This window comes from Nasonia vitripennis, chromosome 1 (assembly GCF_009193385.2).
Source record: "Nasonia vitripennis strain AsymCx chromosome 1, Nvit_psr_1.1, whole genome shotgun sequence".
In the NCBI taxonomy this organism is placed as follows: domain Eukaryota; kingdom Metazoa; phylum Arthropoda; class Insecta; order Hymenoptera; family Pteromalidae; genus Nasonia; species Nasonia vitripennis.
Window position 1 is genome coordinate 12,979,568 of NC_045757.1, and position 23,519 is coordinate 13,003,086.

Sequence of the window (23,519 nt, forward strand, 5' to 3'; positions counted from 1 at the left end):
TCGACTATAGCGAACGCGCTGCAGATTTTGCCGAATTTTCTCTCCGTCGAGCGGCTAGCTCGCGGGAAATTGAAGGAGCTTTATGCGAGTGGAGTCTTTCCCGGTATACGGGCAGTAGGAGAGGGAATCTCACACGCGCTTTTACGACGCATTTAAAATATTTTACGCTGTCGCCGGGATGAAATTCTGCGCAAGCAGTGCGCAGGGCGAGGCACTGCTGGATCTCTCTCTCTCTCTCTCTTATACAGAGCCGTGTCCAACGATTCACGGTGATCTATGCAATTACGCGCGGGCTTTTTGGAATTCGTGATTTACGATTATGGTGAGAAGCTCGTGTCGAGAGAGAGCGAGCGCGCGACACCGATGATGATAATTCAAAACTGTGTAACCACTGGACTAAAGAGCGCGCGTGTATGTAAACGCCGTTTGCCGTAAGCTCTTTAATCAGCGTTATCGCAAGAGTTAAAAAACGCGCGTTCATTTTCGAAAAGCGCTAAGCGAGGCGTAGCGGTGGAAAAAAATAGAAACAATGGAAACTCGACCGATACATCCGGGAAATCGTCTCCGATCAAATGTCGCTCGCATCGATGAGCCTCGCTGCATTGAAAAAAAACCAGTGGCGACGTTACGTAAAAATAAAAATAAACAGCCGCCTATAGAGAGCGACGTTGAGAGGGAGAGAGAAACAGAACGAATCGAAGGAAAACGTCGCGGCAGTTTTTTGTCACGGCAGCAGCGCGAGCGGAATTAATGAGCCGTCGTTTTATCCTGAGACGACGTTACCGTTCTCTATCTCTTTCCCTCTACCTCTCTGGTGTTTAGGAGCGCTTTATACGCGACAATTGAGGAGAGAGAAACTCCGTTGCGATCTTGATCGAGCCTGTTTTTTTTTTAATTTGCCGAGAAAGAGATCTACGCTGCCGGCAGTTTGTTTTTTGAAAAAATTGAAAATAAAAAGGGAAAAATGCGCGGCGACAGAGTGGTCGCTTGAATTTTTTACGAGACCTAGGTAAACTTTCACGAGACAGAGGGACGCGGGACAATGTTCGAAAACTTTGCTCGACGTATAAAAATTTCACTCGGCTGTATTGCGCGCTCGCTCGCGAGAACTTCTTCTGCATGGATTCAAAATCTCCAACTCTCGGTCACCAATAAACCGGCTACATCAGAGCAGCGGCGACGGCGGCGCTAATACCTCGCAAAAGAGGTCATACTTTCTCGAAAAGGAAAAAAGCCCGAGCGCGCATACTTTATGCATTCATTATCTAACCTCGCCAGGCTCTCATAACCAATGAGTCTCGGACGAGAAAAAAAAGGGAAATTCACTCGCGGTGCGCTTCACGTACTCGAGTAAATCTCGAAGATAAACAACGAGTCCTTTCGCAAACAAGAAGAAGAAAAAAATGTGCAAGAGAAGAAAACGAAACTCAGCAGCAGCGCAGTAACCTTAACTCTCGCGAGCGTTTTCACTCGGCGCTCGTGAAAAACGCGAAGGAAAGCCTCCTCTCGCGTAATAACCCACTTTCGGCGCAGCGGCGGCGAGCCGTGAAGACGCAGATCTGCTTTGTGCTTGGCGCATACGTGTGTGTGTGCACGTCTCTCACTCTCCTAGATAATCAAAGCGGCGATAGTCGTAATGTGACGGGGGAGGGGGGGATTACGTCGATGTATAATAACAGCAGAAACAGCGCCGATAATTGCTGCGCGCTGCAACAGACTCTGCTGGGCGGGGGGGGGGGGGGGGGGGCACAGTTGCGCGTAATTCAAGAAGAAGCCTGAGATTTTACTCGTTTTTTTCCTTTCTTTTCGTTTTTCTCGCGTGTAAAAAATCCCGAAGTATTTTGTTTGCGCGATTCTCGGCGTATGAGCGGAAGAGAGAGAGAGAGAGAGAGAGAGAGAGAGAGAGCGGCGCCTTTATATTTTCAATAAAAATGCGGCTGTTGTCGACAGGTTGTCCAAACAGCAGAAGAAAAACATCGCATAAACGCTTTTTTTATTAACAAAGCGCATTATTACGGCTCGCCTCGCTCGTCGCACGCGTATAACCATCAATAATGCCGGCTCTCGAGAAAAACGTTACTCCGCGAAATAAAAAAATTCGTGCTCCGCTTAGTATCGAACGATTGGCTCGGGCCCACCTACATATACTCGGCGCCGCGATCCCTCTTCTTTCCACACGCATGCAGTCCGCGCCTTGACACTGACACACTGACATCGTTCGCGCGACGCGCGCGACCTTCGTCGACGTCGCCGCGACGTTGGCGCGCGCGCTTTATCGTCGCCCATATGTGTATGTGTATCGCTTATTTACCATTTCGCTGTAAACGCGCTCTCGTCGTCGTCGTCGTTGTCATAATTGTCCTCCAGCGCGGGATTATTGTATTACCATTATTATTCAGTCGGTGGACGCGCTGTTAGATATTTCATATTCTTCAAGACTCTCCGCGTCGCGACCAATATAAAACGTTGCTCGAAACCGGAATGGAATAAGCTTTCGCATCTAATGTAGTGAGTAAATCCGAGAAACGGCTCTCCGCGGTTAAATTAAACGACTCGCGTGCGTGTGCGTGCACGTTACGTTCTCGGAAAAGAGGCGAATATGTTGCCGCGCGTCGTCTCATTATAAATGATAATTGCTCTCGCCAACGACGAACTTTTATCGCAGCAGCAGTAGAAGCAACGGCAGCGAAAGTTATGCCTCGGCGAGTTCGATGCAAAAATCATTCGAGACTCTCTCGTATACACTCGGACTGCAGCTGCGATAAAGACGCGTATACAGTCGCTAATGAGGAGATGTTCCAGGTTTGCGCGCGCGCGCGCTCGATCGATTGCTCGTTAGCGTCGCCGCGCGAATTTCTCGTGCTGCTCCTTTTTCCATTGTTCGCCAGACGCGAGCACAAGGACTTTCGCTTTTATCGATTGTAATTATGGCGGGAGAAAAGGGCTGTGTACGCGCAGTCCTCTCTGCACCGCGTAGCTGTATACACGTGTGTATAATATTCGTGTATACGTGTGTATGCTGATTTGTCGGACACGCTTAATTGCAGTCGAGCTTTTACGACTACATATAGAGGCAGCTGCGACCGCGGAGGATCGTTCTGAGAGACATTTTATTCAAAGGGTTGCCTCGCGCGGCTTTTATGCTCTCTCTCGCGGCTATAGTTGAGTAGAGTGCTGAGTTATGGAGGTCAGCTTTATTATATCGACAGGGCGGGGATCTCTCTCTTTTTTGCTCGTCGTTCGGTAGCTTCTCCGAAGCTCTTTCGCCGAGTGTATTAATAGTTTCTTAAAAATCCCTCAGCGCAATTAATTTTCAACTCTATCTCTTGGTTAAAGCAGCTTGCTGACGCGCAATCTCTCAAAATCATCAAAACACGCACGAGCGAGCCTCCGGTTTTATAATTCAATCGACTGGCTCCGATCCCATATCTCTCTCTCTCTCTCTCTCTCTCTCTCTCTCTCTCTCCGCTTAGAAGCAGTCAGCGCCAAATGAAAAGAAAAAAGAAGCCAACCTATGTGTATAAAGGCCTTGCGAAAAAGGCGCCGAGAAACAGAACTCGTCTAATCGGCGAAACCGATCGCTCGGGGACTGCATAACGGTAAAGCCACGACGGGGGTAATATCTCATTGTCGTCGCAGTGCTTTCCCCCCTGTACTCCGAGAGTAACGCGAGCGCGCGCCGCTAAATAAGGAACTAATTACGCGCGCGCGCGAAAGTACAGCGCCGGGAAAAACGAGAAGGAGGAGGAGGGATACGCGTGCGAGAGCGGATGATTTACACTTTGCCGCGACGCTGTGCTGCTGATGTATAATGAGGGAACGGTGTAGTGTGTATGGTGTCGATGCAGACTTGACGAAAATGAGAATAGGCGAGAGAGAGAGAGAGAGAGAGAGAGAGAGAGAGAGAGAGAGAGAGAGAGAGAGAGATTGAGTTGTAATTGACTTGTTTTCGTTTTGTCGCTATAATAATATACTCTCGCAGCCGGACAGCTCGTTATACTGTCCTCTCCCCTACGTGACGCGTTATGTACATACCTTTTTCGAACAGGCGGTTCTCTCGTTACAAGAGTTACACCGCTCGCGGGATTAGAGATTACGCTTATGCGCGGGCGCGATCACACGTGCCATTAATCGCGCGATAAGGGCTCGTTGCTCTCTATGAGTTTCCCAACATCAGACCGAGCAAGAGTAGAGAGTCCGACGAAGTTGCGTTTACGGTTAATTCGCTTAGAGCCGTAAACTCGATCGATTTATCCCGCTGTCGGCGGCCACAGGTGGTTAAAAAATCCTCGCGGCAGAGATAACCGCAGCTTCTCTCTCTCTCTCTCTCTCTCTCTCTCTCTCTCTCTCTCTCTCTCTCTCTCTCTCTCCGAGCAAATATCATAATCACCGAGAGCGAAAAGAAGGAAAGAGAAGTAGACCGGTATACGCGCGCATAACGCGTACAGCCAAAGTAATAAGATCCCGCGCGCGCGTCAGCTGAGCTTATCGAGACGTGTAGCCACGCGTGTCCCGGCGGCCTGTAAACGAGCGCCAGGAGAGATTATCGACGACAACGACAACGGGAGAGAGAGAGAGAGAGAGAGAGCCCGGCAGCGATCGAGAGTTCGAGATAGAGAGAAGGAGAGGCCGAGGAATCCGGATGATGAATATTTAGCCGCCGCCACCGGGGCTTCCGATTCTTCTTCTTTCGTTTTGTTTTCTCCTTCTTTGTCCCTCTGCGCGTTATACAGCCTGACTTTATAACTTTGATTGCCGATCGCGAGCTGCTTTTCCTTTTGCTGCTCCGCGATTGGAACGATCGAGAGCGAGAGAGAAAGAGAGGGTTGAATTGCATTGCCTGTGATTGTTTTGGGACGGGGCTTCCAATCAGGAGGGAGAGATATAATGCTCGCGAGGAGAGTCCGTCTGATGAATATTAAAGTATGACGGCAGCTATTTGGCGGACTTATGTACGCGGTTATACGATGCGCGATCGTGTTTCGTAAGTCTATCAATTTGCCGGTTTTATCATTGCATAAAGCGTATAAATTTGTCCCTCCGAATCAGCGGCAATATTATATTGTCCGACCGCGCGATTACACGTACATACGCATCTATATAAAAGCGAAAATCCATATCGCTCGCCCGATGATTAAACTAATTTTCATCGGAGAGAGCAGCTGCAGTAATCCGCATTAAAAGCCCGACGGGTAAAATTAGTGCAGCCGCGCAATCATATAAAACCCGATAAATCAGCCATTATAAATAGCTAAATTACTAGTGTACTAGCTATATACTCTCGGTTACATTATTCGAAAAGTAGCGAGAGTGAATCATCGAACTCTCAACGGTGCTTTTTTCTAAAATAGCCCGGATGCCCGAACAATATTCGCGGGAGGTATAAAATTAGCGTCTCTGTCGCGCGGCGTAACGAAATCAGGCGTATTTATACGAGCCTCGCGATCGCCTCCCTGTGTACCTATATGACGCGCGTTCATTAATTCGATTATCCGAGCGTACAGCCGGACACAATGGACCATGTAATAGTACTGATTGATCGTTACGCGTCCGCTCAAGGGATATACCTTCCGCGTACATTTATAGACGCGCGGTTGTGTAATGTTGATTAGAGAGGTAGAGGAGTGCGCGTGTTCTCTCGTTATCGCTGAAAGTCGGCCCAGGCCTGTGTATAACAGCCGGTGGCTCGAAGGGACTCGGACATGCCGGCGGTTATAAATCTCGCGGGGAAGAATGAAAGAGAGTGGACCTGCAGCGCACAGGGGGCGCGAGAGAAATTGGGAGAATAATCGATACGGAAGAAGAAAAAAGGGGCCGCGCGCACGCGTCGTCGCTAATGCTCGGGAGAAATCGGCGCAGTGTGTACGCACAGAGCCGACGAGATGCAATCCGTCGGTCTCTTGCGCGCGCGCGCGTTTAGCCTTCAAACGGGCTGAAAATAATCACGGCGAGTCACACTTCTCTCTCTCTCTCTCTCTCTCTCTCTCTCTCTCTCTCACTCTCCCTCCCGTTCGTTCTCAATCCGATGCTGATGCTCTTCTTGTTTGCTTTTGCCCGAGAGCGGCTGATGCTTTTCTCTCTCTCTCTCTCTCTCTCTCTCTCTCTGCCTTCTTCTTCTTCTTTTCTTCTCTCTCGCGCTCGGAGATTTGCGAGAAATTTCCGTCGGGGAGAAATTGGAACGACTTTGATTTCGGCGCATATAGGTGGCGCTGCGCTCTTTCAGAAACTAGCCGTGTGTGTGCATACGCGGAATCTTTCCTCTCGATTTATCTCTCGACACTCGTGTCGCATAACGATATCCCGAGTGTATTTCTCAGTCGCGAGGCGCGACTCCTCGCGGCTTTATTATTGCACACACCTATATACACGCACGCACTCGTGTTTGTGCATCCGACTGCGCACGTAATGAGATCCTCGCGCGCTAACGTTTTTAATGATGTAACGAATCGAGTTTATTGTCAGCGATAAACACCTCGTCGCTCCGTATATACATGCATGTATGCATTTATGCCCGCGCGTACGTATGCGCATGACGCGTGCTGCTGTAGTCGCGTATTATTTTCATCGATCAGCCGGCACATATATATTTAATATCGTTTAATTTTCCAGGCTGTAATTACCTCGTGCACATGCACCGCGCGGCGATCATCCTGTAACATCGTCCGAGTCAATGAATCACGTGTGCGAGAGCTCGATTACACGGCCGATTAATATACGCGCATCCCTCCTTCTCAACGCGCATTAGCGAGCTTACGCGTCAGGCTCTCAAAGTGCGACGAAATTTTTCGCGAGCTAGCCCGCATCGACATTCCAAATAGGCCGCGATTAACGAGAATTAATTATCCAGCGCTCTCGCAATATCGCGCGCCAGAGAGTTACTTCCTCTCAATTTATCTCCCTCCCTCTCTCTCTCTCTCTCTCTCTCTCTCTCTCTCTCTTTCTCATTTTCTTCGCTATTTCGCGGCTGCTGTCGCAGTTTAGGAACTGAAAATAGCGGCTGCCGAGGACCGGCGGCGAGTGAGTCGCAGCTGTTTTAATGAATATTCGCGACGGAATAATTGGGATTTAGTTTTTGAGTGCCGCGCGCGCGCTCTGTGTGTTTACGTAAGAGAGAACTCGCGCGCACGACAAAAACTTTCCAACGGGTTTTTGCACTCCGTCGTGTCTATTAGTATATGTATATACGGAGCTCAATCTGTATATTTTCGAAAGTCCGTTTACGGAGTGTTGTGGGTTCAAATAGTCCCCCATCTCTCCCACAGCTGTACAGACATTTTCATTTCGACGCCGCTGCGATAACGTCGCGCACTCATCCGCGATAATTGATTTGCTCTCCAGGCTGATGAGATAGTACAGCGCGTGTGCTCCGGAAATGAGCTTCGCCGGGTCGAAAAACCGCGGGAGCCTCGTTTGTTTTCCGCTTTTGCGGCCGGCGCTGCTGCGCCGGGAGAGCTTTTTGCTCTCCCTCTGCGGAGCTCTTCATTCCTCTTCTCCTCCCCGCGCATTGTTAAGCAATTAGCAGCTGCGCTCTCGAACCCCCTCTGCTGCTCGTACCGCTCGATACGATATATATATATATATATATATATATATGGAAAAACTTTTGAATAGCAATGACGTATAAGATAGTAATGATGATAATAATAACGATAACAATAATAATAATAATAACAATAATAATAATAATAATAATAATAAATTTGTGGTTGTTTCAGTGTGGACAGGGACCGGCTTCGCGAAAAGGAACGACAGGCCCGGGCGGCTATGTCGGTCCAAGCGGAGCAGGCAGCGGCCCGAGGTGCGCCGGATACAAGGCATGGCCACCATCACCACGGTCATCACAACCACGGCCACCACCACGTTGAGCCGTATCCCGCCACCGACTCGCTCTTCCGCGCTCCCGTCAAGGTGAGTACTGCCTGCAACGCATCGGCTTTCAATTTAAATCCCCCCATCAGCCTGTACATACAGTACACACGCTGCACATGCGCCCAGTCTCGCGCGCGAGAGATTGACTGCTGAATAAAAGCGGAGCTGAAAAGCTCGTAAAAGGCGCGCGCGCTTTTAACAGCGCGGGAAATTCAAATCTACTTACGAGCCGCTGAGATCGATAACTCCGTGAGTTGTCGCAGCTATGTGAATAACCGATAAATTCGACGAAGAAACCGGGTCACTATGGAATAACTATAAATAAAGAGCGCGGGGGCAATTTCGTAAATCCGCCGTAGTAGCAGCGGCAGCAGGGCACTTTGTTATTAGTCCGTTCGCGCGGGCTTATCGTCGATAAATCCCCCACCGCCGCTACAGCTGCATGCCTAATTTTCGACGTAGATGCATGAACACACATACACACACAAACACTGTGTGCTCGGTCATACCGCGTGGCCCGCGCGGTTCCGATACTTTCCCTAGTTTATACGCGGCATACACAGGCCTTTGTCGAAACGCCATCGGAGCTTTCATCATTTTTAATTGCAAGCTCGCGCTGCGGGTTTAATTAAACGCAGGAAATTAAAAATATCACCATCAGCGCGCGCGAGCTTTCTTTCCACAGCCAAACAATGATACGCGCACGCATAGCTCTTTCTCTCTCTCTCTCTCTCTCTCTCTCTCTCTCTCTCTCTCTCTCTCTCTCTCTGAAGCCTGTCTCTCGTTGTACTAAAGCCCTCTAAATATTCCGCTCTTTTGTGCGCTTCATCATCTTCCCGAGACGAGCTCTGTCTCTCGCATCATCCCCGATATTTTTTACTCCCTCTCTCTCACTATCCAACTCTGTGCGCGAGCGTGTCTGTTTCCTCCTTTTGTCTCGCTGTCGGTACGCGCACTTCTCGAGGCATCGCCCTGCCACCGCCGATTTTTCGCGAGAGTGTGTACACTCCTTTTTTTCCTACGCACACATACGTGCGGCTTTTCATCATCGCGATGCCTTTGACGCTGACGGGGATGAGGACTCGAGTTATCGAAACGGACGAGTTTTATAGTGCTTCCCTTTGTTTTTCTTCTCTCTTTCCTGCTTGCGCTGCTGCGGTGGACCCTTACGTGTGTGTGAGTGTATCCATATACACCAGTCCGTTTTTCTGCCACATTGAATTGAAATGGAGTATTGTCTGCTCGGGAGACTCGTTCGCTGCGATGCCCGCGGAGATAAAACAATGCGCGGAAGACGTTTTCCGCGCGCTTCAAAGCCAAGTTTGATTGAGCTGCCGCGTCTCCCTGTTTACGCGGAGGTGGCAGCTCCGGGTCAATCGCTTCGCGGATTTGTGCGTACATAAATGCATCTATTGTAAAACGATACCACGCGCGCGCCATATATTTATTCATATTTGCTGGCGACATTCGCGTGAAAATTCCATCGACGAGAAGCGCGAGCTTTAATTGAAAATGTACAACGGCGATGGTAATCGACTCCCGCCGCACGTGCTAATCAGATAACCCCTGATGCTGCGCGGGCACTTAATGAATTCCAAAATGCGACATCTTCAATCTCGTTATCGAATTACGTTACATTAGCCTTTCGCTCGCTCATTCAAGTCCCGGCTCGATCTAGCCGACAATCTCGCGTCATCGCGTTCACCGATAGACGGCTAAGGAATCATCCTTCGATTTCGACTACCGCCGACTGCTGATGGTCGCATCTTCGAAAAGCTCTCGAGGTAGAGAGCGTCGAGGGAATAAATAAACGAAGCTGCCACCGCCGCCGCGATCCGTAATTTGTAGGTCGTTTGTTCGTATTACACACGCGAGCGAGCGAGCTTACGTAACTCCCAACGCGACTAGTCGTCCGTCTGTCCGAGCGTTGCTGCAGCGACGAGACGTGTGTATATGCCCTCTCTCTCTCTCTCTCTCTCTCTCTCTCTCTCTCTCTCTCTCTCTCTCTCTCTCTCTCTCATCGTTGCGAATCTACGTACGTCGCTGCCGCCTGTAACGAACGTGCGTCGTGTTATAATACGCGCGAGTGGGAGACAGAGAGCTTTGAAAGCTCTCGCTCTCTCTCGCTCTCTCTCTCTCTCTCTCTCTCTCTCTCTCTCTCTCTCTCTCTCGGCGGCGATCTTTTTTGTCCGCCGCGCGTGGGTAGTTTTTTGCCGCCGGTGGAGGCGTGTGTGCGTCGTCGTTGCTGCTTATTTTTTGCCGGTGTCGTCGTTTGAATTTTTCAGGCGGTCGTTTTGCCGCCCGCGCGACGTACGTTGAGATGTAATAATGGTCGTGCGACTCCGCGAACGCGTGAATTTTTCATGAAAACGTAGAACGAAGATCGCGAGATATTTTACAGAGGAATAAAGCGTTAACGAGCCGAAGAAGTCAATCGCAAAAAAAAAACACTATCTCAATCCTCTTCTCATTACTCTCCAAAACAATGCCATTCTCTCTCGTCCATTGAAAGCTCCTTCTCCTCTCGACTCTCGTCGTCGCGGCTCGACCGCCATAAATCGCGTCCCCAACTTTTCCAGCTAGTCTGAAAATGTCTTCCTCCCCCCCCCCCCTCTCGCCGCCGTGTACACTCCACACTCGCAAGCTCTTTTCAAGGCTCGAGAGAAGTTTTTGTTATCGCATAGCAGCCGCCTCTTGACTCTTCCGTAATTTTCTATCCTCCTATATCCTGCCCTCTATCTCTTTCTCTCTCTCTCTCTCTCTCTCTCTCTCTCTCTCTCTCTCTCTCTCTCTCTCTCTCTCTCTCTCTCTCCCTCCCCCTCTGTAGATGAGCGTAACCACACGCCCGCGCATAGCAGGACTCGCTCGCTGGCTCGGTTAAATTTTGATCGCTCTTAAGCGTGCACCTTTATATCCGATTAATTATTCGTCGGCCTTGCGGTTTATCTCTTTTAACGACTTCGCTGCAGGAGGTGCGCGCACGCACGAGTATCACGAGGAACTTTGAAACATTCATACAGCTCGACGAAAAGATTGTTTCTTCTTCTTTGAATCTCCGCCAAGTTCAGCGCTTTCGGTTCGATTGGTGCCGACGAGATTTCCCTTTGTTTGCACGGTGATCTCGCGGCGCAGCTGAGTCACGGTGAAAAAAAACAGCCAACTGCACTAGATATACTTTCACCTTGTAGTCCCGCATTGTTCGAGACTACACTTCCGCTGTGCTTGTACTGGCGAATCGGCTTTATGAAAGAAAACGATCGAGAAATGCGGATCGACGCATCGTCTAATCGGGTGTATCGCATCGATAGCTCGGCGCGTATCGAGTTCCCACGATCCTCGAGAGGTAATGCATAAGCGCATAAAGTTAACCGCGCAGTGTACACAGCGCAGCGCGAAATCTTCGGTGATCAATTAAATCTCGACTGCAGCAGCAGCGCGACGCGTCCTTAATTTTATTTCCTCGCGTCGTCGTCGTCGTCTTCGTACTTAAAGTTTACTCGCGTTCGCCTCGGGAGAGGACCTTGATGGAGGATACGCTCGATCGGCTCGGGTTAGGCTAGACGCCGAGAGTCGAAGACACAAAAGCGGGAGGAGAGACGGAGTGAGAGAGTACGACTAGCGAGGAATAGCTGCTGCTGCAGCTGGAGGCGAAGAGAAGGAGGAGGAGGAGAATAATGAAGCGGCAAGACGGAAGCGCGTAAAATTGAAATCGTAATAGGCGAAGCGAGCGCTAGCGAGGGAGACGAAGATGAATGCTAACGACTTATTACTCGCGTATTTATCGTTATTGAATTAGCTCGACGCGATGACGTTTTCTCCTCTCGCGCACGATCCGCGCGATGCTTTGACGAGTACAACGCGCGCGTAGGCATGTGCGTACGATGTACAGCTTAGTAAAAACCGAGTTTACGGTCGAGCGGAAGAGGCGATGACGAGGCTTCTGGGAAGAAGAAGCGACGAGGCGTTGCACCACCACTTCTTGGCATTATCACTACAGAGCGCTCGGAAAGAATTTAGAAAGCAAACGCCGTGCGTGCAGTAAAGTACACGCGTACAAGTCGTTCACAAGCGATATAGCGCGGAGCGATAATGCACAGAGGCTGGATCGGCGTCAATCGATAGGACACGCGTACGGACAATGCAAAACAAGCCGTAGAGAGAAGTGCGAAGGAAGACTCGACTGCAGGTCGTCGTCGCGCGCGCATCACTCGCAGGTGTTCCACGTCCATATAGGCACTCGCGGAATGGCGTGTGTACTCCCTGCATCCATACAGTCGCACGCGCGTCTGTGTGCTCTCCTCCACCAACGCGGATAGTGGCCATCAGTGTGCCAGCCAGCGCTGTATATAGCAGACTAGACTCTCTCGGAGGCCGATATTCCGACTCGGCGTGTAGCAGCAGCTCTCTCGTGAAAGCAGTGTTGTGGCCTTAGGCAGCCGCCGCCGCTGCTGCTGCAACGAGCCTGACCTCCTTTTCCGCGTGTGAGTGTGTGTGTGTGTGTGTGTGTGTCGCGCCTGTATACGTGATGCGCACACACCCACCGGTCTACAGCTTCGTCTCGGTATCTCGATAAAGTACGCGAGCGCTCGACGTGTTCTTAATCACACACACACACACACGTGCGCGTGTGGAGTGAGAGAGAGAGAGAGAGAGAGAGAGAGAGAGAGAGAGAGAGAGAGAGAGAGAGAGGCGTCTGGCGAACTATAGCGATGCTGTATACAGGAGAGGAATACGTTGTAAAGGTTGTAAGCGAGATGTAATCGCCGTCGGAACTTGTGCTCTCCGTCGCATCGTCTTCGTCGTCGTCGTCGATCGTTTCTGTAGTCGAACACACGGTATTGCTCTAACCTCCGATTCTCTCCCTCTCGACCTCCATAGCAGGAGGAGCAAAAAACTTGATCGAACGCTAAAGTTGTCCGAAAGTATGTATCACAGGGATATAAGCGAGTGTAGATGAGCCGTTCTCGCACCTTTACTCTCTCTCTCTCTCTTTCTCTGATGTATCTGATCTCTCGCGCATCTCCCCCGTATAAATCCTCTGTCGGTGGATTTGTCTGCTGCGTACACAGACGTACACTCGACGGGGGGGGGGGGGGGTTCATCCCACGCGCGCGCGCTTATTCGGCTTCTTCTTTTTTGTTGTGCCTCGATATAAATGGGACGTAGATTGAATGATACGAGGAATTCGCGCGTATATTCGCTTCTATAGTGTATATAAACAAACGAGCACGATGCCATTGCGACGGGAAAAACTCGGCTCCTCATCAATCGGCCGGTGTCATTGAGGCGACCTTGAAACGATCACGTGGGCACGTGTAATTACCTCGCTGCAGCAGCGCAAGGTGGCCATTAGAAAAGCGACGGGTTACGTAAGCGCGTTAATAACGGAACATCGTGTGTATGATATCGGATCCGCATTTGTTACAAAAGGGAGCGACACGCGAAATCCGCGACGAATGCTCCCCAATCTCCAGCAGTGGCAAGTATATAACAGCGACGTTATAAGCCTTCTGGCGAGTAGTGTGTATATATTGTACACACACACTCACACGAAGCCGCGGAAATAGCCAAACGATAGCCGCACACCGACTCTCCACTGCGTTTGGTATTTAGCGTAATTTATGTAGAGCCGCTCGTTGCTCTCCCCCCCCCCCCTCTCCATGGATAAATGCCTGCGGCGAGAGCTTTCCTCTCTTGCTACTGCTTTGTCGAGTATACGTGCTGCAACTGCACTAGACTTGCCGCTTGACAGTTATCTTTTAGTTTGTGTGTGCAGCACTGTTTAGAGAGCAGACACGCGGCTGTATGTTGCGTTTGTTTTTGACGGTATAGCTTTGCAATGTCTTCAATTCCATAATTGCGATACGTGTCATCGTCCACTTGGGCGATTAATCGGTCCTCTCGAAAACGACTGACTTAGTTATCGGTTTTCCAATTACATCATGAAACATGCATTCGTCAGACTTCGCCTCTCGCTGGATTGCGGCTGTACATAATTCCCGCGTCTATAAACATATACAATATGCACGCATCCCATTAATAAGCGCCGCAGCCGCGACGAGGATAGTCGAAACTAGTTCAGTGTACTATCGATTATCGTCCCCAGTAGCTCGCGTATCTATCTCTCTCGGGAGGGTAAATAAACAGAGGAGATTCTTTGTCTGGCCGAAGAAGCAATAACGCGCTGCACTTATACGGAGAATACAAGAACGGCCGATAAGCCCCGAGAATATCTAATCATCTAATTGCACAGCGAGCTGGTGCGCGCGTATAATGCATCACGCAGAGGGGCATATAAGAGAGAAACGGCGGCGTGTGTACGTTGGCTCTGAAATGAGAATTTTCTAGACTCGGTTGATCCGACCTCGGCGCAGTCCCAAGGCTACCGTCGCTCTTTTTCTCGCCGAGAAAAGTTTCCTCTCTCGTCCGCGCGAAGAAAAATGAACAACCTACCAGCCCGCTTTCCTCGTCAAATTTTCACGTCCCGCCGATTAAGAATTCATCGCCGCGCGCTATATATCGTTGTCGTCAATTATTTCGCACCGGCCTGTCAACAAACAAAAAAAAGACTGTACATACGTTCGAACAAAATCCCGACGATCAAACACATAGACAGCGGCTGTGATCTCTAATTAGCGCTTGGAATACATCGTGGGAGCAGATTTTAAAAAATAAAGCACACGAGCGGAATCCTGTAGCGCAGTGAGTGGGTACACATGCAGTTCGGGGGTATAAATACTCACTGGCAGTCCGTGAAATCGATACACGCGATGCAGCAGCAGCCGGAGATTGAAAAATCGAAAGACTACGCGCGGCCGTATACGTCCATGTAGAAGCTCGTGTAGCTGCAAAAAACAGAGCAGCGCGAAAGAAGTAACGAGTGCGAGAGAGAGAGAGAGATGAGTAAAAAGGAAGAGCAAAACAAGAGCGCAGACTGTACGAAGGAGAGCAAGAGAGAGAAATATGAGAGGAATTGTATACTGTATCTACCATGCGAAGGGAGAGACGGAGCAGCGGCGGCAGGAAGGTGGCCAGAAAGGGAGAGAGAGAGAGAGAGAGAGAGGGCGAGAGGGTGAAATCAATACCCGCTCTACGCGCCGTGTTCTCTCTCTCTCTCTCTCTCCCTCCGTAGTGCGTGCGTGTGCGGGAGGGAAGGTGGGATAATGCGCCCGTGGGTTATTCGGCTTGACGAGAAAACGCTTTAAGCAACGGCTCGGGGAATGAAATTTTTCGCGCGCGCTCTCTGCTCGTTTCGTCTGAGTGGAACCACCGCCGAGCTTTTTCTCTCTCTCTCTCTCTCTCTCTCTCTCTCTCTCTCTCTCTCTCTCTCTCTCTCTCTCTATATATCGCGTTCGGCCATTTGAATAATCCGCACTGCAAAGTGACGATTATCATACCCAGCTCTGTCTCGGATGACTCGGCATTAACTCTCGGCTTGCAAACAGTAGCACACGCGAGGAAGAAAGGGTATAGCCTTTAGCGGGAAACAAAGCCATCGCGGAAAAACAATGCGATCTCACCCCACCCAGCCCTCGATGTCTCAAAGCCGACTGTGTATCCATTAAAAAAAAAGAGAGAGGGAAGCGCAGACCCCTACTGAAGGAGACGAGTCCTTTTATCATTTTCAGTCTCATCTCACGCGTGCGCGGATCTTTAACGAAGGTCTTGCGCGACTCCTTTCATCCCTGCGCGAAGGGGTTGTTGTTGTCGTTTACTGCCGTCTGGAAGAGAGAGACGTTGTGCCGACTGAAGGGAAAGCACTCCCCGTTATTGTTGTTTTGTATATCGAAATTTTTTTCTCGTCTGCGCGATTAGGCCGAAATCGCGCGAGCGAGAGAGCCAGGCAAATTTCGCATCACGGTTTATTGCACTTCAGAGTCAATTATACCGAGCAAAACAGGGAAAAAATGACTTTCGTTGTATACGCGACGCCGTAAATCTCGATGAAAAACGCGTGATCGCAGTGCACTCCCAGTGCGTGTAATAAATGAAAAAAAAAATGGACGAGCCGAGAGAGGGAGAATTCCAATTTCGCGTCGAGAGGCATTATCGCCATTAGCTTAATAAAAGATTCCCCGAAAGCCAACCTCCTCGTCGTCGCCCGTAAAGTCGGCTCGAAAAATTAAAAGGAGCGTCGAAACACAGTCGACGTCCTCCTATATAGCTATATTCGCGCGAACAAAGAAGAAGTCGAGAGAGAGAGAGAGAGAGAGAGAGAGAGAGAGAGAGAGAGAGAGAGAGAGAGAGAGAGAGGAGAAGGAGGTGGAAAATAAGTCACGGCCGGGCACAGACGCTTTTACAGTGTCCATTAAGCGTCAGCTCGCCGGTGGTTCTTAAGCGATCGATTCGTCGTCGCACGGGATCTCCCCCCGCGCGCGTATTATCTTGTTGCGCGAGGCGTTTGTTGTTGTTTCCGTACGCGCGCGCAATGACCACGTCAGATGCCGACGACTTATCGCGAGATAAGACCGAGAGACAGAGAGACAACTATGCTCGTTATGCCGATTCGTTCGCTTTTTATATTGCTCGTCGCGCGCGCGGATTTAAAACAACCTTGACTTTTGCAATGCGCTGCTTCTTCAAAGCTTAATTATTACGGAATAACAATTGAATATCGTCTCGGACTTTTTTCACTTATCGCCGTGTATATACTTCGCTTCCAGGGCTATAAATCGCGAATCTAGTGCGCCGGCGCGACGCCCGTTTATCGCGGTTGTATATAGCGGAGCACGACTTTCGCAATTATTCTGCTGTTGCATCAACTCTGTCACTCTCTCATCGTCGTCGTCGTGCGCGGCCTATGCATGGCAAACTCGCTAATGATTATCGCACAAGAGACGACGATAAAACTATAGGCTCTCGCGCGTCGATCATGCCTGTTTGCGTACACATGCGAGCCTGAAATAATTATACAACGAACCGCCAGTTCGCGCGCGGTGTATGCGCTATTATTATGTAGGAAAAGTCCAATTTTCGGCAATCGCCGCGTTTCCGGGCTAGAGTCTGTAACCTCGCTCTTTAATTCAGCGTCTATATATACGTACGCGCGCGCTCGCGCATATAGAGCATTACCCTAATTTCTATCAGAGCGCTCCTATGTACGAGGTTGTAATATACATGTATACAGTATAGAGCCGAGTCTTACGCGCGATATACGCCGGTGGATGAAAGTTCAACAGGCTGAATTTTTCATTCGCGACCTCGTCGTCATCGCGGCACTATTCTCTCTCTCCCTCTCTCGTCAAAAGTGATATTTCCTTAATTCGCCGGCTCCAAGTATAATGTATGAGGAAGCTGCGGCGAGGACGATTTGAGGAAGAAAGGGGGCAGCGCGAAAATTAAGTCGAAAATCAATAATCGCTTATCTCGACTCGCCAATCCAAACAAAATCCCCCGCGCGCGCCTCTTGAGAGAGGGCGAGATAACGTTCCGCAGAATTTCGATTATTCGAGGCCATCGTGACTGGAATCGCGCCGATATCCCGTCCTTTTAAATAGTCTGCCTCTCTTTCTCGCCGCCTCTATATATACCGCTGCGAAAAATAATCGCGGATGAGTGCAACCTCGGCGAGCTTTCCCGTCCTCGTAGTCGTCCTTTGTGCAGCGCTTTTTACTCTGATATTTCGCTCTCCTTTCCCCCCCCCCTTTCTCTCTCTCCCTTTTTTAGCTTGCGCGCGCGCGGCTTAATTATGGGCCCTCTCTCCGCTGCGCGAAAAATCCCCTCGCGCGACGATCAATAAGCGCACTCGCGGCTAAATAATTAACAATCGCGGGGAGAGCGACTTCCTGCATTGTGCACTGCTGCAGCTCTCTATCGGCTTTTCTTACTCTCTCTCTCCCCCCCCCCCCCCCCGACGACGACACTCATTTGCATAATATTTGTCTCTCTTTCCGCGTCGCGTGTCTCTTTTTCCCGCGCGAGTGTTTTATTACGTCGTCGGGTGACGTGAAAATTTGTAGGCAAATAAGACCGCTGTCCCTCTCTTTTTCCCTCTCTCTCTTGAATTCGTTTATACGCGATCGAGAATTACCTGCGCGCTTCTCTTTTTTCCCTATGCGAAATTATAATTCAAGCAGATTATGGCGCACGTGCAGCGGAGTTTGTTATTTCTTTCATTCGAGGCGATTAAGTATGCACGCGCTCGTCGAAATCAATTGGAGGAACGGAATTCTCCATATGCGCGCGTGTGTGTATAGAACGCCGAATTATTTGCGTTTCATTTTCCCTCATACAAATATTTTCCGGGGCTCCACTGCACAAGAGTCAAGTATTTACTCGAAGCGAGAAAAAGTCAATACACAGCGCCGCTGTTGCTCTTTTTCCGAGCTACATCCTATATAGAGCTCCTCCGCGCCATTCGGCTGCGCCACATTGATGAAAATTAACGCTGCGTGATATGGAATGGAAAACCAGTCGCAGTTTCGATTACGCTCGTGTGTAAACACGCTCGAAGGACTTCGCCTTGAGAACGCAAGTTCACGTGTCGATCTCGCGCGAACGGCTGGGCTCACGTAACAACAGCCATACACCGCCGCCTCCCTTATTACATGCCATTTCGCGCAACGCTTCCTGTGTGTTTATCTAACGTTATTGTTTTCTGCGACAGGTGAACCCGGACGCCCACGACAGCACGACCAAGCAGATCCAGTCGAAGCTGGGCAACTACTCGCTGGTCAAGCACCTGCTGGTGGACGAGCCGAAGCGGCTGTTCGGCATCGAGGGCGTGCCGGCCTCGCCGGCGCCGGTCAGTTCGAACCACAGCCGGATGCCCTCGTCGCGGAGCTCGCCCTCGACCGGAGGCGGCGCCAACAGCGGCACCGGCTCGTCGCAGGAGTTCAAGAAGCCCGGCGGCAGCGGACCGCGCTCATCTTCCTCGACGTCCGTCGCGACGTCCTCGTCCTCCTCCTCGACGTCCTCGTCGTCGCAGCGCGGCGGATTCGTCAAGCCCGCCGACAGCAAGCCTCCGCACGGAGGCAGGGGAGGCTACCCCGGACAGCCCGTGAAGCACGGGAGCAGCAGCAACGAGCACCGCAGCCATGGACTGATACCGGCCAAAGGCCCACCTCCCGGATCGTCTTCTTCTTCTTCCTCGGTAGGCATGGCCGGCAGCAATAGCGGAGCCGCTGGACAATCGTCGTCGGGTCTCATGGGAGGCAGCAGCGCTAGTATGCAGAGACAGATGCATACCGCCAGTGTCAGACTGCCCAAGCTGAGCTTCGACGTGAGTTCCGGTTCTCTTTGAGCTTTTTTTTTCTTTTTTTTTTGAGCTCGCCCGCGGATTAGGAATTCGGTCAGGGTCTCTCTCTCTCTCTCTCTCTCTTTCTCTCTCTCTCTCTCTCTCTCTCTCTCTCACGACGTGTAAATGACGAGCGGAATATCAATATTAATATTGACCGTAATTATTGTGTCAGCGTGTAATTCACCGCAGACGTCGTTAGTTTGTTTGCCAGCGCAGTTATCTGCGCGGGCATTAAGCTCTGTGCGCTGGGAAGCTGCGCTGTAGTTATGGCGGTACGCGTGTTTGGATTTTCGCTCGGTCGAATTATTAACGAGCGAGTAATTATCGGTGTATTTTTGAGCGCGCCTCTTTGCGTTAATCCGATATCGCGAGCTTGCAGCCCATTGTTGTAATGAGATTCGCCGCCGCGTGTTTAGGATTCGCGTTTACAGGACGAAGGATTGATTTTGAAACGGCTATATTTCTGTATCACTGATTAGCATTTAGAGCTAATTACCTGGCAGCAACTCGTCGAGGCGGTTTCGAAATCACGCTTCGTCGCGCTCGCCCGCGCGTCTATATCGCGACGAAGTAAAAAGCGAATTTGCATCTCGAAAGCGCCCAATTGATTGGCCGTGTACGCGAGCCGATAGTCGAATTTATCTCGAGTCTAAAAGCTTTTCAAAGTTCGCTCGCTCCTCTTTACAATTAAGCAAGTCGCGGTTTATCTCTCAGAGCAATGATTAATTAATTCGCGCGTTCTGCTTTCTGTTGCAGGGTGTGAGTTCCAAGTTCAGCACGCCCGAGCTCGAGCACATCCTAAAGGTAAGTGTCGAAATCCTTTAACTTTTAATGCAGCGGATGGAAGGTGTGCACGAGTGTCTGCGATATTGTCCCCGAGTCGAAATTGAAAGAGCAGCGCCTTTTTCCCTCCTTCGAACAAAAAAAAAATACTAAAGAAACCCACCGGCGTGTCACAATCCATCATAAGCCAAGTTCGCAATCATCAAGATAGACAACTCTATAGCGTCCTTGGCTCCTTTCCCCTCTCCTCCGCTGACGAAAAGTAGGCCCGACTACTTATAGTCACCAGCGGCAGCAGCAGCAAAAAGAGCAAACGAAAAATTTTCGAAACAACGCAAAGTAGTACACAGAGCGTTGCGGTGCTCGCGCGCGTAATTAGCAGTCGCGCGCTCGCGCATTTCTGATGCCTACTGGCGCAAGCGCGCGAGCCACCGCTAGAGTTTCCCACGGGCAGCAGCCGTGAGAATGATTCACGGTTCTGCGGAGCCGCGAGCCCCGGGAGTAAGACGGAGAGACACGGAGGGAGAGCGAGAGAGAGAGGGAAAGGAACGAGGAAGGAACAAGCCGGAGGAAGAAGAAGAAGAAGGAGCCGGTGGATGCTGCTGCTGCAGGCGAGAGAAAAAGAGCCGCGGGTGGGGGCGACGAGAGCGCGCGGATACCGGGGAAAAACGGGATATATGGGTGGCGCTGCGTGTTAGCATTGTCGCTTTGTTTCTTTTCGGTCCACGTGACGCTTCGTGGATGGATTTATACCTTTGGTTGTTACTTTTACGGAAAGCCGATCGCTTTGTTTCGTTACCGTTAAAAGATTATAAAGAGCGCTTTGCGAATTAAAAGCTCGTTAACCGTTGTTTATACACAGAAACAAAGCACGCACTCGAGAGTGCGAGCGCGCTCGTTATCTGCAAGGCCATGTATCCGAATAAAAAGAAAATAAAACAAGCTCTATCCCTTCTGGAAAAGCTCGCTTCGAGTACATTCGTTTTCGAGCTTGTAAGTAAAACTATAACTCATCGGCAACTGGCAAATTCACGAGCTGCGCCTGATAAGACGGTAACGATATCGCAATTTATGGAATGTAATCTGCCGGCGTACATCGAGAACCGGCAGGAATTAATTTGTTTTCCGCGCTGTAAATATAACGCTCCCGGCAGCGAGCTTTTCAAATGCACGACTAGTCCGCAGATCAATCGCGCTGCGCCTCTCGCGATCGATAACTCCAAGAGGAAAAATACATTTTTCGAATGCCGAGCAGCAGCAGCAGCAGCAGTGTATACACAAGCTAAATGCGTGGCACACCGCACACACGTTAGACTAGTTTCGCGAAGGCATGTATTGAAAATTTACTGCGGTGTAACCGCGAGAGAACCGTAAAGCGCGCCTCTAAAATGAGCGAAGCTGGCGTAAAACGACGGACTAGCAGCAGAATGCAAGAGGCGATTTTCGCGTCTCTGTTGTCGTCGTTACAAGCACAGAGGCGCGAAGAATTTCGTAACAGCTCTGCAATGTTTTTCCTTCTTCCAGAGCAGCTATGCATAGTTCATCATCGGCTCCTCTCTCGTCAAGGTCGATCTCGTCGGCTTTCCATGTGCACATCTCTCTCTCTCTCTCTCTCTCTCTCTCTCTCTCTCGCCTAGAGGAGGCGTTCTCTCTCTTTCTCGCTAATTGAAAGCAATCCTCCTCTCGCTGTATAGGAAAAAGGAATATTCAGAGCGGACAATTAGCCGGCTCGCGCGGCATTAATTTAATCAATGAAGAAGATGATTGATGATCGGGAATTTGCATACTCGCATGTTCGCGCTGCATTCCACGCTCCAAGGTCGAGCTCGCGGAGCGATGAAAAATTGTTGTTCCTTTTCACAGTTGGAAAAAACTGCACACCCTCGATCGACACCAGTAGCTACAGCAGCAGCAGCATCGATCGGAAAACGATTCGTCGCCCGGCTTCGCTGACTCATCGACTCTCCCCCTACTTCTTCTCCTTCTCCGATGTATACACACATACGCATTAGCTACTCTCTCTCTCTCTCTCTCTCTCTCTCATAGCTGCAGCAGCCCCCCGCATGCGTATCTTTTGTTTGCCCCCTGCCTCGCTCTCGCATCCTTAATTCCTTGCGCTTGGCTCGTGCGATTATATCGTCGTGATTCATCCGAAGGCTTTTTTGTCGCAGTTGTTCGATGGGCGATAGAGGGTGGCTATGGGTTCATGATTTTCAACGGGGATTATTGGCCCTTCGGCTCTGTGGGAAGCGGATCGCCGTATTATTTTAGCTGCTTTCCTATCACGGTCTTTCGTGTTCCCTCGTCGTGTTTGATCGTATACACAACACCGACCCGTTGTACACATCCCGTTTGATGTTTCCTCGAATCGGCTTGATCGGCGCTATGAAATTCCGATCGTTCAATGCAAAGCGATCACGCGAAGTTGAACGCGGTTCTACAGGCGCAAATGAGCGAAGAGAGATCTCTTTCTTTCTCTATATGGCGTATAACAGTGAGAGAGGGAGCGAACACACGGAAAGCTCTCGTCGTCGCGTATCGATCGAGCTTGCCCTGTTACTGCAGCCCTTTTGTGAACGACGAGCCCCCTCGCGCGTACAGAGAGAAACTCACTTAATTGTCGCGATATTGTGCGGATTATGCGCGCGACAAAGCCGAGAGGGCTGTCTCTCTCTCTCTCTCTCTCTCTCTCTCTCTCTCTCTCTCTCTCTCTCTCTCTCTCTCTCTCTCTCTCTCTCTCTCTGCGAGAGTTCGCAAGAGCAAAGTCTTGCCGCGCTGTGTGTGTGTGTGTGTGTGGGTGTGTAGTTCGCGTGCGCGGATCGACATCGGTATATACAGTATACACTTACTTGCACACGTATATAGACCGGTGACGGCGTCGTCTAAGTTTCGGAACTGGCTTCCCCGCAGTGTTGTGCGCGAGGCGGCGTGTTTGTAAACATTCGCGGCTGATGCTGCTTGTTTTTACGGTTTCTCTTCATGTTGGGCATAGGAATTAGTATACGGTTATCGAAAAAACGAGCGAATTCAGCGCATAAAGAGCAGAAAATCTCGATGCGATTTCGCACGGCCGCACAATAGCCACTTGGCTCACTCCTCGCTCATAACTCCCGAGTCATTCGCTCGCTCTCTCGCTTACCGGTAGCAATGACTCGGGTGTAGCGCAGTAAGTAAAATCTCAAGCGCGCTCTCCTCGGCTGCTATCGTCCTATCTCCTTTGTGCGCGAAGCTGCGGCATTATATACCTTAGCAGACGCGCACACACACACCGATTAATTTGCCCACCGCGCTGCTGAATGCGCACGCGGGGTGCTTGGCATTTGGCTCCTTTATACGCGTCGACGCCGCAGCGGAGTGAGAGAGAAAGAGGGGGAGCCTCTATCTGTCTCTGATGTCTGAATTTAAGGGGGGCTTACGCGCGCGTTTTAGTTCTACGAGACGTAATGAAAATTGGTTTTTCTATACAACGGGAAAGAAAGTGCCCTGCATCTTCTGTCGCGATGAACCACTCGAATCAATCGGGTTGTTTTTCTCGAGAGCCTTTGTGCCTTTTTTCTTCTGTATTACACCTGAAGTCGAGTAGCTGTACTTGAAAGAGCGTCTTGAGACTTCGCGGGCTTGCGTAATC

General features: G+C 50.3%; 1 protein-coding gene across 1 annotated transcript in view; it reads left to right on the forward strand.

Moving 5' to 3' along the window:
- The window catches only part of LOC100115760 (AF4/FMR2 family member 4), a 145,500-nt gene that overhangs the window by 82,772 nt on the left and 39,209 nt on the right, over positions 1-23,519 (forward strand). The window contains exons 3-5 of the mRNA XM_016981071.3: positions 7,716-7,908; positions 18,476-19,090; positions 19,865-19,912. Of these exons, the coding sequence (XP_016836560.2) occupies positions 7,716-7,908; positions 18,476-19,090; positions 19,865-19,912 (856 nt within the window). The remainder of the gene's footprint in view (positions 1-7,715; positions 7,909-18,475; positions 19,091-19,864; positions 19,913-23,519) is intronic.